General features: G+C 35.7%; 1 protein-coding gene across 3 annotated transcripts in view; it reads right to left on the bottom strand.

Moving 5' to 3' along the window:
* INVS (inversin) overlaps positions 1 to 17,033 on the bottom strand; it is a 154,802-nt gene that overhangs the window by 125,492 nt on the left and 12,277 nt on the right. For all 3 annotated transcript variants that reach the window (XM_032419020.1, XM_032419018.1, XM_032419021.1), the window contains exon 3: positions 8,097 to 8,263. In XM_032419020.1, the coding sequence (XP_032274911.1) occupies positions 8,097 to 8,263 (167 nt within the window). The remainder of the gene's footprint in view (positions 1 to 8,096; positions 8,264 to 17,033) is intronic.

Below are 17,033 nucleotides of genomic sequence, written 5' to 3'. Positions count from 1 at the left end.
CTGTTCTTAAAATCTGTATAAATAGCTGACTTCTTTTTTTTTTATAGCTGACTTCCTTCACTCAACATGATGTCTACGAAATTTATTCATGTGCTACAATGTATTAGTAGTCCATTATTTTTTATTGTGTAGTATCCCATTGTAGGAATACATCATAGTTTATTTACCCATTCGCCTATTAATATGCATTTGAGTGGTTTGTGCTACTAAGAATGTTATTATAAATAAAGCTATCATGTACATTCTCATACATGCCTCTTGGTAGAATGAGGCACTTATTTCTCTTAGGTATTACTGGGATTGAAGTGTGAATTGTGGTGATTCTGTGTGTATGTGTGTGTGTGTGTGTGTGTGTTCAGCTTTGTTAGAGTCAAACTGCTTTCTAGGGTAGATTAATCAATTTGTATTCTCACTAAAAATATTCCAGTTGTTCCATATCCTCACCATCAATTGGTATTATCAGACTTTTTCATTCTAGACATTCAGATGGTTGTATAGTATCTCATTGTGGCTTTTAATTTGCATTTATCTAATTAGTAATGAGGTTGAACACATTTTCATGTGTCTTTTGAGCGTCTGTATATAATCTTTTGTGAACAGAGCTACATGTTTCAACATATACCTCAAAATCAAGAAATCTCAAAAACATAATTTAAAAAAGTAAGTTGGGGAATGACACAAATATAACACCATTTATATAAAGATTTTAAAAATGTGAAATAATATTGTTTATGGTTATATCCATATAAAGTAAAGGTAGAAAAATATGCCTGGGAATTGAAACCACCAAAATTAAGATAGATTGAGAAGGCAGCAAAAGAGGGGAATGGGATTTGGGAGGATAAATAGAAAACTTCAAGTGCATCTATACTGTTTTATTTCATTTAAGAAAATCTGGAAGAAAAATTTAAAAATATTCAGTTTTATCTCTTCTGGGTATTATGCACCTGAGTATTTTTTATGATAATTCTCTATTCTTATCTATAATTTTAAAATAATTAATTTAAACATCGGGATGCATGTATCCCTTTGAATTAGTATTCTGTATTCTTTGGGTAAATACCTGGTACTGCAGTTGCTGGGTCATAGGGTAGTTCTATTTTTAACTTTTTTTTTTTTTTTTTAAGATTTTATTTATTTATTTGACAGAGAGAGAGAGAGCGAGCAGGGGGAGCAGGAGAGGGAGAAGCAGGCTCCCCACCGAGTAGGGAGCCCGATGTGGGGCTTGATCCCAGGACCCTGGGATCATGACCTGAGCCGAAGGCAGCCGTTTAACCGACTGAGCCACCCAGGCGCCCCTATTTTTAACTTTTTGAGGAAACGCCATACTGTTTTCCAGAGTGGCTGCACCAGTTTGCATTCCCACTAACAGTGCATGAGGGTTCCCCTTTCTCTGCATCCTCGCCAACACCTGTTGTTTCTTGTGTTGTTGATTTTAGCCATTCTCACAAGTGTGAGGTGATATCTCATTGTAGTTTTGATTTGCATTTCCCTGATGATGAGTGATGTTGAGCATCTTTTCATGTGTCTGTTGGCACCCCAATGTTTATAACAGCATTATCTACAATAGCTAAACTGTGGAAACAGCCCAAATGTCTAATGACCGATGAATGGATAAAGATGGGTATACACACACACACACAGGAATATTACTCAGCCCTAAAAAAGAATGAAATCTTGCCATTTGCAACAACATGGATGGACCTAGAGAGTATAATGCTAAGTGAAACAAGTCAGAGAAAGACAAATACTATATGATTTCACTCATATGTGGAATTTAACAAACAAAAAAATGAGCAAAGGGGGGGAAAAAGAGAGAGAGAGGCAAACCAAGAAACAAATGCTTAACAACTATAGAGAATAAACTGATGGTCACCAGAGGGGAGGTAGGTGGAGGGATGGGTGAAATAGGTGATGGGGATTAAGGAGGGCACTTGTCTTGAGGAGCACCAGGTGTTGTAAGTGTTGAATCACTAAATTATACACCTGAAACTAATATTACACTGTACCTTAACTATACTGGAATTTAAGTAAAAACTTAAAAAAATAATTTAAAAAATAAGACAAAAAATATTCAGGTTTAGGCAAAGGCAAAAAGAGTAATGAGTAATTTACCAAGAAAGAGAACTGAAAGGAGAATTGGCTCAATTTCTTCATCCAGTAACAAATTGGACTAGACTGTCCTGAAGGGCCTTTTTATCTGTGACATCTACTGATTCCTAAAGAGTAGTTTGAAGTTTATACCTATACTGCAGTATGATGAATAGCAATAATATTGACAATCTACAGTCTTAGGAAGCATATTTCTCTACCAAGCAAAATGCTTTGTATCTAAGGAAACATCATTCCTAAAAAGCAGACAGGGAGAAGTGTATTATTCCATTTTATAGATGAAGAAACTGAGGCATAGAAGAGTGATATCTGATGGGAAATTAAGCTCAGAGAGTCTTGTAAAATACTGCTAGCAAAATTATAAGGGGGTGGGATGGATAATGAAAAGGAATAAATATAACAACTAATTTACACTTCAACAGTTTTGAAGATCATACCATTCATAATAAATCTATCTGATGTTCAAATTTATTGATTCATTCCTTCATTCATGTATTTATTAAACAAACATGAACTGAGTCTTTTTTAAATGGCAGAGTTGTGCTAAGACTGGAACTAATAAATAAGACATAGCCTCTGCCTTCAAATAGCATTAGTTGGGTGGAATATAGATTAATAATGGTAGGGAGGGAGTTAAATATAAGTATATATATGTATGTGTATGTACATATACACACAGGAATATAGACTTCCAGGGGACTGGGAGGTGGATTGTTTGGTGTGTTCGTGTATAAGTGTGAGTGTGTATAAAATAAGGGAATCCAATATCCTAATACTGTCACCTGGTATTAAAGTTTTCCGGAAAAGTTTTAGAGATATTCTACTCTTCTCCTTTAATTTTTATAAGTCATTAACATGGAAATAATATATCTTGAAAATGAATATTAAAATTAATATTCAGTTTTCATAGATGACTTGAGAATTCTGTGGTGAATTAAAAAAAAAACCACAACACAACCACAGTCTGAAGCTTCTTTAGTTTTTGTGTTTAACATGATATAATTTTTCAAAGTGGGTAGCCTTAATCTTCTTGAAGCCAAATTAATAACCTCCTGGAAGATTAAAAATGCATAACTATTAACATTTAGTAAGATTGCTAAGGCTTTTTTATCCTTGTTAACAAATAAATGTATCTGTGGAAGTCAGAGAAATAGTAGATTCCCTGGAGGAAAACATTTCTAACAATTAGATATCTTTTGTGAGAAACCCAGAAAAGGTATGACTGATTGCTTTCTTGGATTAAACTGAAGGTACAAATGAAAAACAAATTAGGTACAGATGTTCAGTATATTGAGATTAATTTTATTCTTGTGGGTACCATTTTCTTAGCTGCTTGGACTAACAGCAATTTGTTTCCAGAGTAGTGAAGACGTGTCAAAATAACTAAGCCAATCAGCACGGTTTAGTAAGTTTTTCCTATATATGTATTTTGAAACTGGATAAATGTTTCTAATAAACAAAATGTCTAGCATTTGTATTAATAATGACTTTCTATATAAGTAACCCAAAGTGTATTCATTCATTCAACCAAGACATGTCAGACACCGTGTTAGATTCTGGGGATTCAAAAATAAATAAAACAAGGCTCTTGCCTGGAGATCCAGTTTAGTGGGAAAGAGACAAGTAAGCAATAATTACAATACAAGGTAACGGGCTTCTAATGGAGACATGAACAAAATGCTATGGGAACAAGAGTTTTTCCTACAAATAAACCTAATGAAAAATAACATAATTAGTTCACTATCACAAAAAAGCAAAAACATAATAAATAACATATGGGAATGGCTGATCTTCAGGTCAGTAGTAATAAATGACTATTTACATGGCATGGCTGTTGATATTTTATAAAACACTCAGATATATAAGGGAGACAGGCCAGCTTTAATTATCACTTTATATCTTTATCCATGATCTTTGTAAGCAACTTAAGAGCAGGGATCATGTCTTTCATCTTTGTATTCCAAGGCCCTAGCACAGCACCTGTTACATAGTAACAGTATGAACATATGTTGAATGAATGCATTCATGCACATACATATGAATATTGATGATTACACAAATAGCACACTTCTGAGTTCACAGATAACAGAATTAAGTGGGAGAGACAATACTTGAAAAGAATATTTGATATGCGATATATCGGAGAGGTTCACTAAACAAAGACAAATGGAAATTTAATAGGGATCAGCATGGAGAGTACTTTTTTACAGCAGACATATGTGATTCATTTTTTAATATTTCCTCTAGGTGTATAATCATGACTACATAGTAGACATTTGGCAACTACTTAATGAATGAACTGTTCTACCTCTACAATATATCTCCTGGATCGAACTCCTCCTCTCTATTGACCTGAACTGTAATAGCTTTCTAAAGATCTCCTCTCTCCTCCTCTTCTAAAAGAGCTTTAGTTGCCATATTCATCTCCCTAAAGTACTTTGATGGTGTAACTTTTATTTTCAAATTTCCTAAATAGCTCCCTTGTATTGGGACACTTTATTTAAAAACCATAATTAAAAACAAAACAAAACAAAAAACCATAGTAAGTACATAGTCCAAAAGCCTGGTACTGGCGCACAGCGCAGCACTAAAATGGCTAAAAATTAATGAGCTAGGTTGTCCTGGGAAAATTAGTTATTCATATGACTTAAAATATAAAATAACTAATGGACCCCTACACAAAAATCAACTTGTTATTTATTAAAGACTTATATTGGAAAGAAAATATAGGACAATTTTAAAACCATCTCTGCTTAGCTGAGAAACCCAGCTGTTGTTTACTGCTGGGTTTCTTTGAGCCTCGCCCGGCACCAAGCACAGTTTAGGAATCTACTAATGATTTGCAAGGAATTTGTACCCAGATTTTTGGGTTCCTTCTCTGTAGTTCCCTTCTCTCCAGGATTTTGCCCTTCCACGTTCCAGCCACTGCTAACACCAGACTCTACCTGTGGTTTCTCAACCTGCTAGGGTTGTATTCTTTTGCATTCCACTTTGGAAAATGTCTTAAAGGATACAGCCAGATAAATGTGGCCCTCATTTCCCATGCTTCTCTTCTCTGAATGATGGCAATTTCTTAGATCCAGCTTATGCTGACCATTCTCAATGCCTCCAAACAACGTATATATATTTTGTTCAGTCTTTATAAATGTTTTTGGCGGGTGAGTTATTCTAAAATAAGTGGTTACAGCCAGAACTGACGCCTCGTCATGAAAGTCTTTTATTGAATGCTCATTTTTCTTCCTTTCCTTTCCTTTCTTTCCCTTTCCCTTTCTTTTCTTTTATCTTTTCTTTCGAGAGAGAGTGCACGGGCAAGTGCCAAGGGTGGGAGGAGGAACAGAGGGAAAGAGAAAGAATCCCAAGCGGACTCCACGCCCAGTGTGGAGCCTGATGCTGGGTTCGATCCCACAACCCTGAGATCATGACCTGAGCCAAAATCAAGAGTCGGACGCTCAACCCACTGAGACACCCAGGCGGCCCCCCCATTCTTTTCTATCTTTAACCATTCAATCGTTATTTTACATTGTGTTTCTAATGATGCCAATATTGAAGGTTTCTGAGGGAATAAATCTGTTTATTGTTTCTGCTGGCTCTCATTCGTGGTAGATCGCTTCCTCAAATATTTGGGGATCTTTCACTGTGAGATCTTGTTTGGTCTATGTAATATGGGGGAATCCTGGAAGTTTAGGGTGAAGATGTTTTCTCTAAAGAGAATTTGTGTTTGTGTCTGCTCAGAGGCAGGGTGTACTATAGACCTGGGACATATCTCCAACTATTCTTTGAGAATGATTTCTAGACTCTTCACAATCTTATTCCTGTTGGATCTATACTATCTCTGATTTTTAAAATAATGGTGCTTTTGCATAAAGCCCAAAATCAAACACAATACCCAGTTTTGATCTGGACAGAGTAGAGTACTAATGATTTATTACCACTCTTGTTTTGGAAATTCTACTAGGGCTAGTATAGCCTAAAGATACATTACCGCTTTTGGCAAATATGTAAAAACAATCCACAACACAGAGAAAGGGGGAAATGCGTAATTATCAGAGAGTCAAAAGACCATGAAACATGTTATTTATGAAATCAGCTATGTAAATTGTGACATGTAAATCATAGTTCTATTTATTCTTTGATGCTGTAGAAAATCACAATTTAAAAAAATAAAGGAGAAACAAAAAGCAAGAAAACAATGCACTGCATCTTGTGGACAGACTTATAACTGACCCCTTCTCTCACCTTTCTGGTCACATTATACCTCTACAGAGATGACATACTGGAGGCTCACCAACTCAAACCCCCAGTTTTTTCACATGACCCACTTGATGTGAAGTTAGGGTCCTCCAACCTACATTTTTTTCAACTTGGGTTTTAAACCTAAATGAACCACAATGAAAAATCTAAAGTGTATCAAATTCATAATACTGAGGCTATTTCCAATCTGAAATGTTTACTTTTTTATGATAACAAGTTAAATAGAGTTACCCTTCCTGAGTGAATAATTTTAACAGCTGACAAGCCTAGGTGAAAGGTTATAAATACCTGGGCAGTAGTTAAAACCGAAATTGAAAATGAGGGAGATTTTTTAAAAATTACTATAATGAAAAGCAAATTCAAGTGCAATAACTTTGGGAATAACCTGACAGACCTAACTGGTCACAGCATGTAACTAACATATTCAGTCTTAATGTCAGTCTCTTTTTATGTATTCAACTAATGAAAGAGGTATTTTTCTAACCCCTCAATTAATCAGCTATATTTGGTTCACATTTTTTAATGGGAAATAACTCTAATAGTTTCTGCTGGAGCTAACTAATTTTTATTGCTTTTTATTCCAAAAATATATGTCTAAAGTAATAAAAAGGAAAATATCAGGCACTGGAAATATATTTTATACACCATAATTTTATGGAGGGAAAAATCATTTTCAGATAAATAAGTCTTCCAATAAATTTAGAAGTTTCCCATTTTAATTTTTTGATATATTTATCTTAAAAATCTCAGCTCTTAACAATGCCTTTAAAAAACCTGAAATCCTTTTTACTGGCAATATAGTTTTAGATTTTTAAAAAGTTGAAATACATTTAGAAAATAAATTTCTTTTATGCTTCTTAATGCCCATACTTTAAGAGAGACTGCAAGTTTTGGGGTTTTTTAAAAAGATTTTATTTATTTATTTGACAGAGAGAGACACAGCGAGAGAGGGAACACAAGCAGAGGGAGTGGGAGAGGGAGAAGCAGGCTTCCCCCCGAACAGGGAGCCCGATGCGGGGCTCGATCCCAGGACCCTGGGATCATGACCTGAGCCGAAGGCAGACGCTTAATGACTGAGCCACCCAGCGCTGTGAGAGACTGCAAGTTTTTGTTGTAAAAGTAATTAATACTTGTCAGGGGAAAAATTTTAAACAGTAAAAAGTACCAAAATTCATACACACTACCAATATTAAAACACAACCACTATTACTATCTTAGTGTTGGGGTGCCTGGGTGTCTCAGTCAGTTAAGCATCTGCCTTTGGCTGGTCCTGGGATCGAGCCTCATGTAGGGCTCTCTGCTCAGTGGGGAGTCCGCTTCTCCCTCTCTCCCTCTGTGCTTTCTCTCTCTCTCTCTCAAATAAATGAATAAAATCTTTAAAATACATATATATCTTAGTGTTTTTCTTTCTGGGCTTTGCTTTTCCCCTATGCATAAACTGATTTGTAATAGAGTTTAATCATATCATACATAAAATTTTGATTCTTTTTCCTTGACTTAACCTTAGATCATAAAATGAATTCCATTGCTCAAGGAACTTGGATAAATGAATGGAGCCACTGATGATTATCTATATTTTATTCTCTGCAGTTTAGACTGTTTTTAAAGAAAGCATATGAAACTAAAAGTCACATACTTGTGATTTCTTTATCATCTGTCAATTGTATAGTTCCATTAATCAACTTATAAATACCTCACAAAGGTTTACACTTCAAAGTAATTTAACTTCTCACCTTTTGAGCTGCAAGATGGAGGGCTGTTCTCTGGCTGTGGTCAGTTTTATTAACATCTGCTCCTGCCTTCAGAAGAGCATCTGCACAATCCAATCTGTCAGCCAACACACAATACATAAGTGGTGTCCTCCCAAATTGATCTTCTTTGTCTTTAAGGGCAGAGTTTCCTATGAGTATAAGAAACAGATAGTGATATTTGATAATTGCTGTTGTTATTACTAATATAACTAGGAGCTACATTTACTAACTTTATTAGCAAGCTCTGTGTTAAATCATGAAATATATGCCACTTTTATTTACCCTATGAAATAGATATTACCATCCCCATATTATAGGACACTGAGACTCAGTTAAGTAACCTGTTTATATTACACTGAAAGTAGGTGGAGCTAAAATTCAAACTGATAATTGATTCTAAAGGCCACATTCTTTTTTTTTTTTTTTAATATTTTATTTATTCATTTGAGACAGAGAGATACAGAGAGAGAGAGCATGAGCAGGGTGAGAGGCAGAGGCAGAGGGAGAGGGAAAAGCAGACACCCCACTGAGCCAGGAGCCTGACGTGGGACTCGATCCCAGGACCTAGAGATCATGACCTGACCCAAAGGCAGACGTTTAACCATCTGAGCCATCCAGGTGCCCCAAGGCCATATTCTTAACTACTATATGTTATGCTGAATTAATATTGTGAGATATGGACCTACTTATTTTCCTCACTCACTCCTTTCTTTTATAGATTAAACGCTAAGCATTGTGGTATGTTTTTATGAGAGATACAAAACTGAATCATGATTGGCTTCCCATTTTTGACAATATGGAGCAAATGCATACTACCCTGATTCTCCTGCTAATTACAACTAAAAACCCCAGGCAAAATACATGAAAGGTGGAGAAAAGAAGGCAAACTGTCTAGGGACTATGGGACTCAGAACAACCTGATGGTGAGTTCTCTGTCAGTCTGTCTTTCTTTTCTTTTTTTTTTTTTTTCCTCCTAAATACAGTCTGGGGGTTAAAGTAGCCCAAAACCAGAAACACCAAAGAGTAGATACAAAATTCCCCAGGAAGCCTGCTCTCTCCAGTCAAAAGACTGGGAAGAGGGTAGCCCTTGGAGTGCTTATGCTTGGCTCTACTCAAAGCACATACAATGAAAGAAACTGCACCTCTTTTCCTCCCCACTGGGCACAGCAGAGACTGTGGGGAGGAGCCCTATAAACCATCATGTCCTGAATTAAGCAAAGGATAGCAATGAAGTAGTATCTTACCCCTTCCTGACTAGAGAAGCAGGGAGGATTATGGAGAGGAGGCTGGAGAAAGCAATTCTTTAAATTGGTGCATGAAGTCATAAACAACTCTGAAAAACCCTTGTGGAAACTAACCAGAATCAAAGTAGCAAAAGTTTTGAGAATTGAACTATGGGTGGAATATTGCCCAGGTTCTAAATTAGCTTGGGTAGCACATAAGTAGGGCAGACCAGAAGAGCTGTGAAAAATAACTTCACATTAGAACCACAGTCCACAAAACTGGAACAGAAAGTTCATTCTAAGCCTAAACAGATTGGCAGTCTATTAAATAGAAGATTTAAATAGGATCCAGAGTCTCATAACATAATACACATAATGTCCAAGATACAATCCAAAATTATTAGACAAACCAAGAACCAGAAAAACATTAACTTAAACCAGAAAAAATGATCAACAGACACCAATACTGTGATGATAAAGATGTAAGAATTATCTGACAAGGATTTTATTTTATTTATTTATTTATTTTAAAAGATTTTATTTATTTGAGAGAGAGCACAAGTGGTGGGGGGGAGCAGAGGGAGAGGGAGAAGCAGACTCCCCACTGAGCAGGGAGCCCAATGCGGGGCTCGATCCCAGGACTCCAAGATCACGACCCGAGCCGAAGGCAGATGCTCAACCGACTGAGCCACCCAGGTGCCCCTATCTGACAAGGATTTTAAAGCAACTATAATAAAAGTGCTCCAAAAAGCAATTATGAACATTCTTGAAACAAACGGAAAATACAAAGTCACAGCAAAGAAAGATAGAATATAAAGATGAACCAAATGAAAATTTCAGAATAATAAGCATTTAACAAATAAGCAAGCAAATAACATAACTAAAATAAAAGCCTCACTGAATGGAGATGACAGAGGAAAGAATCATTGAATTTGATGATAGACCAATAAATATTATTCAATCTGAACAGCTGATAGAAAACATAGAAACAAAAAGAATCCACAGAATCTCAGGGCTCTCTGGGACAATAACAAAGTACCTACCATTCATGTCATCAGGTTCCAGAAAGAGAAGAAAAAGAATGAAGGGCTAAAAACATATTTGAAGGAATAATGGCTGGAAATAGTGCAAATTTGGTGAAAGACACAGACCTACAGATTTAAAAAGCTGAGCAAAACTCAAAACAGAATAAACCTCTAGAAACTTATGGTACGTCAATCATAATCAAATTCCTGAAAACTAAAGAAGAAGAAAAAAATCATGACAGCAGCCAGAAAGAAAAAACACATTATCTATAGATGAAAAACAATTCAAATAACAGTGTATTTCTCATGAGAAACTATGGAGTCCAGAAGGCAATGACACAACATTTTTCAAGTGTTGGGGGGTAAGGGTGGGGTGAACTGTCAACCAAGAATTCTATATCCAGTGCTTGCCTAGGACTGGGGAGAAGGGGAGGTGTTAAAGGGGTCATAGCTAAAGGGGATAGGATTTCTTCTGGGGAGGGGTAATTGTTCTAAAATTAATTGTGGGGGCACCTGGGTGGCTCAGTCATTAAGCTTCTGCCTTCGGCTCAGGTCATAATCCCCAGGTCCTGGGATCAAGCCCCGCATCGGGCTCCCTGCTCGGCGGGAAGCCTGCTTCTCCCTCTCCCACTCCCCCTGCTTGTGTTCCCTCTCTCGCTGTGTCTCTATCAAATAAATAAATAAAAATCTTAAAAAAAATAAAAAAAAATAAATAAATAAAATTAATTGTGGTGATGTTTCTACAACTCTGTGAATATACGAAACCCATTGAATTGTACTTTAAATTGGTGACCTGTATGGTATGGATGTATGGAATCTCAATAGAGCTATTACAAATAGCCCCACTACATATAATTTAAAATGGAATACTAAAAACATTCAAGAAATTCAGAGAAGACAGGAAAGAGGAAAAAACAGGAATGAAAAACAGAGGGAACAGTAAACACATAGTAAGCTGGAAATCTTAAATCTTAACATTAATAATTACATTAAAGGTAAATGATAAAAAACACACCAATAAAAAAAGAGATGGATAAAAAAAAGATCCAACTATATGCTATTTATAAGAAACTCACTTGAAATATAACAAGTAGGTTAAAAGTAAAAGAATGAGCACAGATATACTATGTAAACACGAATTAAAAGAAAGCTGATTAACATCAGATATTAATATCTTATAAAATAGACTTCAGAGCAAAGACAACTACCAGGACAAACAGAAACATTACATAATGATAAAGGGATCAATTCACCAAGAACACATAACAATCCTAAATGTGTATGTACTAAATCATGGAGCTTCAAAACACATGTAGCAAAAACTGATAGAATTGTATGAAACATTTGAAAAATTTACAATTATAATTGGTAACCTCAATACTCCTCTCAGTAATTGCTTGAACTGCTAAAATGAAAAGCAGCAAGGATAGAAAAGAACGGAATACCACTATAAAGCAGCAGGATATAACTGATATTTATTGATCGTGTCACTCAATAACAGCCAGATATGTAATCTTTTAAAACACTGATGGGACCATTCACCAAAAGAGACCATATACTGATCATAAAACAAGCAGTAACAGATTTAAAGAAGTGAAGTTATACAAAGTATATTCTCTGACAATAATGTAATTAAACTAGAAATCAATAACAGAAAGATAATGGGAAATCACTGAATATGTAGGAATTAAACACCACATAGATAATCCACGAGTTACAGAGAAAATCTCAAGGGAAATCAAAAAACATAATTAAATGAATGAAAATAATAGTAGTGTTGTAAGGTTCCTACTCTACACATGAGGGGGCTTGGAAGGAAATACACAGCATTGAGTACTTGCATTGCAGTAGAACAACAGCTTCAAATCAATGATCTATCCTTCTACCTGAGGACACTAAAATAAGACCAAATTTAATCCAAAACAAGCAGAGGAAGTACATAACAAAGATAAGACCAGAGATCAATGAAATTAAAATTAGAAAACACTGGAGAAAAATCAATGAAGCTAAAAGTTGGTTCTTAGAAAATATCAATGAAATTGATAAATCTCTGATCAGAGTGATCATTAAAAACAGAGCAGACAGAAATTTCCAATATCAGAAATGAAAGCAGGGACAACACTATGGAGCCTGAAGTCATTAAATGGAAAATACGGGAATATTATAAACAATTTTATGCCCATAAATTCAAACTTAAGTTAAATAGCCGAGAGAGAGAGAGAGAAAGAGAGAGACATAGATGAATAGGATAGAATTGAGAGTACTGAAATAGACCTATAAAAGGATATGATCAATTGATTTTTGACAAAGGTGCAAAGGCAAACCAATGGATAGTCTTAAACAGACGGTACTGCAAAAACTGGAATTCATATCCAAAAACAAAAAATGAACAAACAAGAAACTCTCAACCTATACTTTTCATCACATATAAAAATTATCTCAAAATTAATCATAATCTTAAATGTAACACCTCTATAACTATATAAAACTTTTAGAAGCAAAGAAAAGTGACAATCTCTGTGACCTTGGGTTAGACCAAGATTTCTTAGACATGATACCAAAGAACAATCCATTTTAAAAATTGATAAATTGGATTGCACCCACATTAAAAATTCTGTTTGAAAGAACTGTTAAGAAAATAAAAAGACAAGCCACAAATTGGGAGAAAGTATTTGCAAAACACGTATCTGATAAGGTCTTTTACCAAGAATAAATCAACAAAACTAAAAGGCAACCCACAAAATGGGAGAAGATATTTGTAAATGACATATCTTATAAAGGGTTAGTATCCAAAATATATAAAGAACTTATAAAACTCAACAGCCCCCCAAAAAGAATTCTTACAAGTAATAAAAAGACAGATAATGATGGGCGCCTGGGTGGCTCAGTCGTTAAGCGTCTGCCTTCGGCTCAGGTCATGATCCCAGGGTCCTGGGATCGAGCCCCACATCGGGCTCCCTGCTCGACAGGAAGCCTGCTTCTCCCTCTCCCACTCCCCCTGCTTGTGTTCCTGCTCTCACTATCTCTCTCTCTCTGTCAAATAAATAAATAAATAAATAAAATCTTTAAAAAAAAAAAAAAAAAAGACAGATAATGAAATTAAAAGATGGGCAAAAGTTTTGAATAAACATTTCACCAAATAAGCATATGAAAAGATGCCCAATATCATTAATACAGAGGGAAATGCAAATTCAAACTGTAATATGATGCCATTACGTATCTGTTGGAATGGCTAAAACAAAACCAAAACTGAAAACAAACCCGACAATAGCAAATGCTGGTGAGGATACAGAACAACTAGAACTCTCCGACATCACTGGTAGTAATTCAAAATGGCACAGTCACTACAGAAAACTGTCAGTTTCTTATTAAATTAAATATAAACATACTACCTGGCCCAATAATCTCTTTCCTACGTGTTTACTCAGAAGAAACAAAAGCAAGAAAGCTTAGATTCACATAAAAACTTGTATTTGGATTATCTCAAATTTATCTCAAAATAAATGGAAGCCTCATTCATAATTGCTAAAAACTGGAAATATCCCTATTGTCCTAGTGGAAAATGACCAAAGAACTGTAGTCATCCATACAGTAGAATACTGCTCAGTAATAAAAAGGAATGAACTACTGATCTACTTAACAAGGAAAAATCTCAAATGCACTTATGCTAAGTGAAAGAATTCTGTTTCAAAGGATACATATCGTATTCATTTACAGCACATTCTGGAAAAGGTAAAACTATAGGGAGAGAAAACAGACCAGTGGTTATCAGGGGCTGGGATGTGGGGAGGGACGGATTATAAAGGGACACAGGGAAATTTTGGGGCGTGATGGAACTTGCCTGTATCTTGATAGTGGTGATCACATGACTACGTATTTGTTAAAATTAAATAACTGTACACTACTAAGGATTAAGTTTACTGTATTTACTGTATTACACTTCAGTAAAGTTACTTAAAAACAACAAAAAATAGGGGCGCCTGGATGGCTCAGTTGGTTAAGCAACTGCCTTCGGCTCAGGTCATGATCCTGGAGTCCCAGGATCGAGTCCTGCATTGGGCTCCCTGCTCAGCAGGGAGTCTGCTTCTCCCTCTGACCCGCCCCACTCTCATGCTCTCTCTCTCTCATTCTCTCTCTCAAATAAATAAATAAAATCTTTAAAAAAAATGATACAGTATTATTAACTATAGTCACCCTTGATGTTTTACAGTCTTTATCCTGTTGAACTCTCACACAGCAAAGTATAATAGTCTATAGTTTTCAGATGAGGAATTAAGGCTCAGAAAGATTAAGTGGCTTACCCGAGCCTAAGCAGACTTAATACCGCTAGTAAGTGACAAAGCCAGAACTCAAAACTTGGGTTTATCTGACTCTAAAACCCACAGTCTTTCTATGATACTACATTGTACAGTATTAAAATGAATCTACTAAATTCTATTATCAACCATATTGTTGGTATTCAACCAAATTATTTGAGTTAAGAGAAAAAACTACATATTACCAATGATAGCCATAGCATATAAGGAATTTACTATGTATGTTTAAGCTTTTACGGCCCAGGACTGAGCCCTAAATCATCTGATTTGAGGATGTAATATTACATTAAAGCATTAATCCGTAGTATTAGGTTAAACACTAAAAATTTCTACGGAAGTGATGTCTCATTCAGGGAAAGCCTCTTCAGTCCTCCTCCAGAACAATGGGCAGCATAGAAAGTGTTCGATTTAATTAGTTGTGTATGTAGAAAGAGATGCTCATCTGTTTCCATGGAGTCGAACACATCACTGACATACTTCTCCATGGAAACAGAGAAGGGAAAACAGAAAATGCGAAAGTGAATGAATTCAGTGAGCAGTTGGTGAGCAAAGACTCAGGAAAAAAATAATTCATTTGTAGTACTATGTTACTAGTTTAGGAAAGAGGAATAGCATATATTTAGAGATCATCAAAATGCACTACATAAAAGAAGATATAAGATACACTGAAATTTAAGACGACACAGTTGTTATTTTGGTGGGGATAGACAAATGTTGGGAAGTGCCAAGAGCACAGGTAGGACTGTCTGCAGATGACATAATGGCAGAACTCTGAAAAGATGAGCAGTGTTACAGCTCAAAGTCGGTAATGAGACAAGGTGATAGAACACAGAGGGAACACTTTATAAAGTAAATTTATCGGTCTGTACTAGTGTCACATAATTTTGTTCTGCTTTGTTTTTAAGGATGTTTTTCTTTGAGGATTTAAAATTACAGGAATATTTCAAGTTCTATTATGTAACACATTAGTTAATTTGTATGACTGAGCCTGTATCACGGCTTTTAATTTATAACATCCTGCACCTTTTATTTCCTTTGAAGGTTATTTTTCATTAAAATCATAAAGAGTTCATTTTATAAGATATTTTTTCTTGAGGTATTCTGACTTAAAAAAATTTTTTTCCAATGGAATTTAGTGCAAACCTGCCTCTCAAGTCAATTTAATTTAATTTAATTCGATTCAACTCAATTCACAATTAATCCCGGCCCTCAAGATGATTATAGGCTTCTTGGGAGGAAAGGTACTTAAAAGAATGATTATAACATTTATTGATTCCTTCAACAAATATATCTCATGTCCCTACTATATGCCAAGTACTGCACTGGATTTTGCAGATACAGTGATGAATTAAACAGACCCCGTCTATTCTCACAGAAGCTACTATCTTATAGGAGAGAAATGTTATAACAGTCATACATATAAATATACAAGTTCAATGAAGAAACACTGCAAAGTTCCAAGAGAGAACACAACAAACAGATTTCACTGAGCCTGGATGATGAGGGCAGGCCTCTTTGAGGAAGTGACATAGAAGCTGAGGTCTGAAGGACGAGAACAGTATTTCAGGCAAAAACCCTAAGACAGAAAAGGGCTTGGTGGGTTTGAGAAAATGAAAGAAAGCCAGTTTGTCTCAGAACAGAGTGGATAAAGGTGAAGTTGGAGAGGGAAAGAGCTATAGGTGCACTTTTAAATTTTATTCCAAGTATAACAGGAAGCAATTAATGAAGTTTGAGCAGGGAAATGACAAGACTGTATATGGAACTTTCAGTTCAAGTAAACATGGAACACAACAAAAAAAAGTTCAAAAAAAAGCAAACTAGACTATAGTATTTGAGCTCTACACCTAGTGGTAAAACTACAATGTAATTTTTTTTTTTTAAGATTTTATTTATTTATGTGACAGTAAGAGAGGGAACACAAGTAGGGGGAGTGGGAGAGGGAGAAGCAGGCTTCCCACTGAGCAGGGAGCCCGATGTGGGCCTCAATCCCAGGACCCTGGGATCATGACCTGAGCCGAAGGCAGACGATTAACAACTGAGCCACCCAGGCGCCCTACAATGTAATTATTACTATAAAAGTCAAGATACCAAATTACTCCAAGGGGGAATGAAGAATGCATTAAGGGGATTCTGGGGGAGCAATGTTCCGTCTCTTGACCTAGTGGTGGTTACACAGATGTTTGCTTTATATTTATGTGTTAAACTTACATAATTTGTATGTATTTTTCTATATGTATACTTCAAAATAAATATTTTTTTTAAGGTTTATTTATTTATTTTAGAGAGAGAGAGAGCATGTGCACGTATGCGTGCACAAGCCAGGGGGTGGGGTGGGGGAGGGCAGAGGAGAGAGAA

The sequence above is a fragment of the Phoca vitulina genome, unplaced genomic scaffold (assembly GCF_004348235.1).
Source record: "Phoca vitulina isolate PV1807 unplaced genomic scaffold, GSC_HSeal_1.0 scaffold21, whole genome shotgun sequence".
Taxonomy (NCBI): Eukaryota; Metazoa; Chordata; class Mammalia; order Carnivora; family Phocidae; genus Phoca; species Phoca vitulina.
This window is presented reverse-complemented; position numbering and strand designations above follow the sequence as displayed.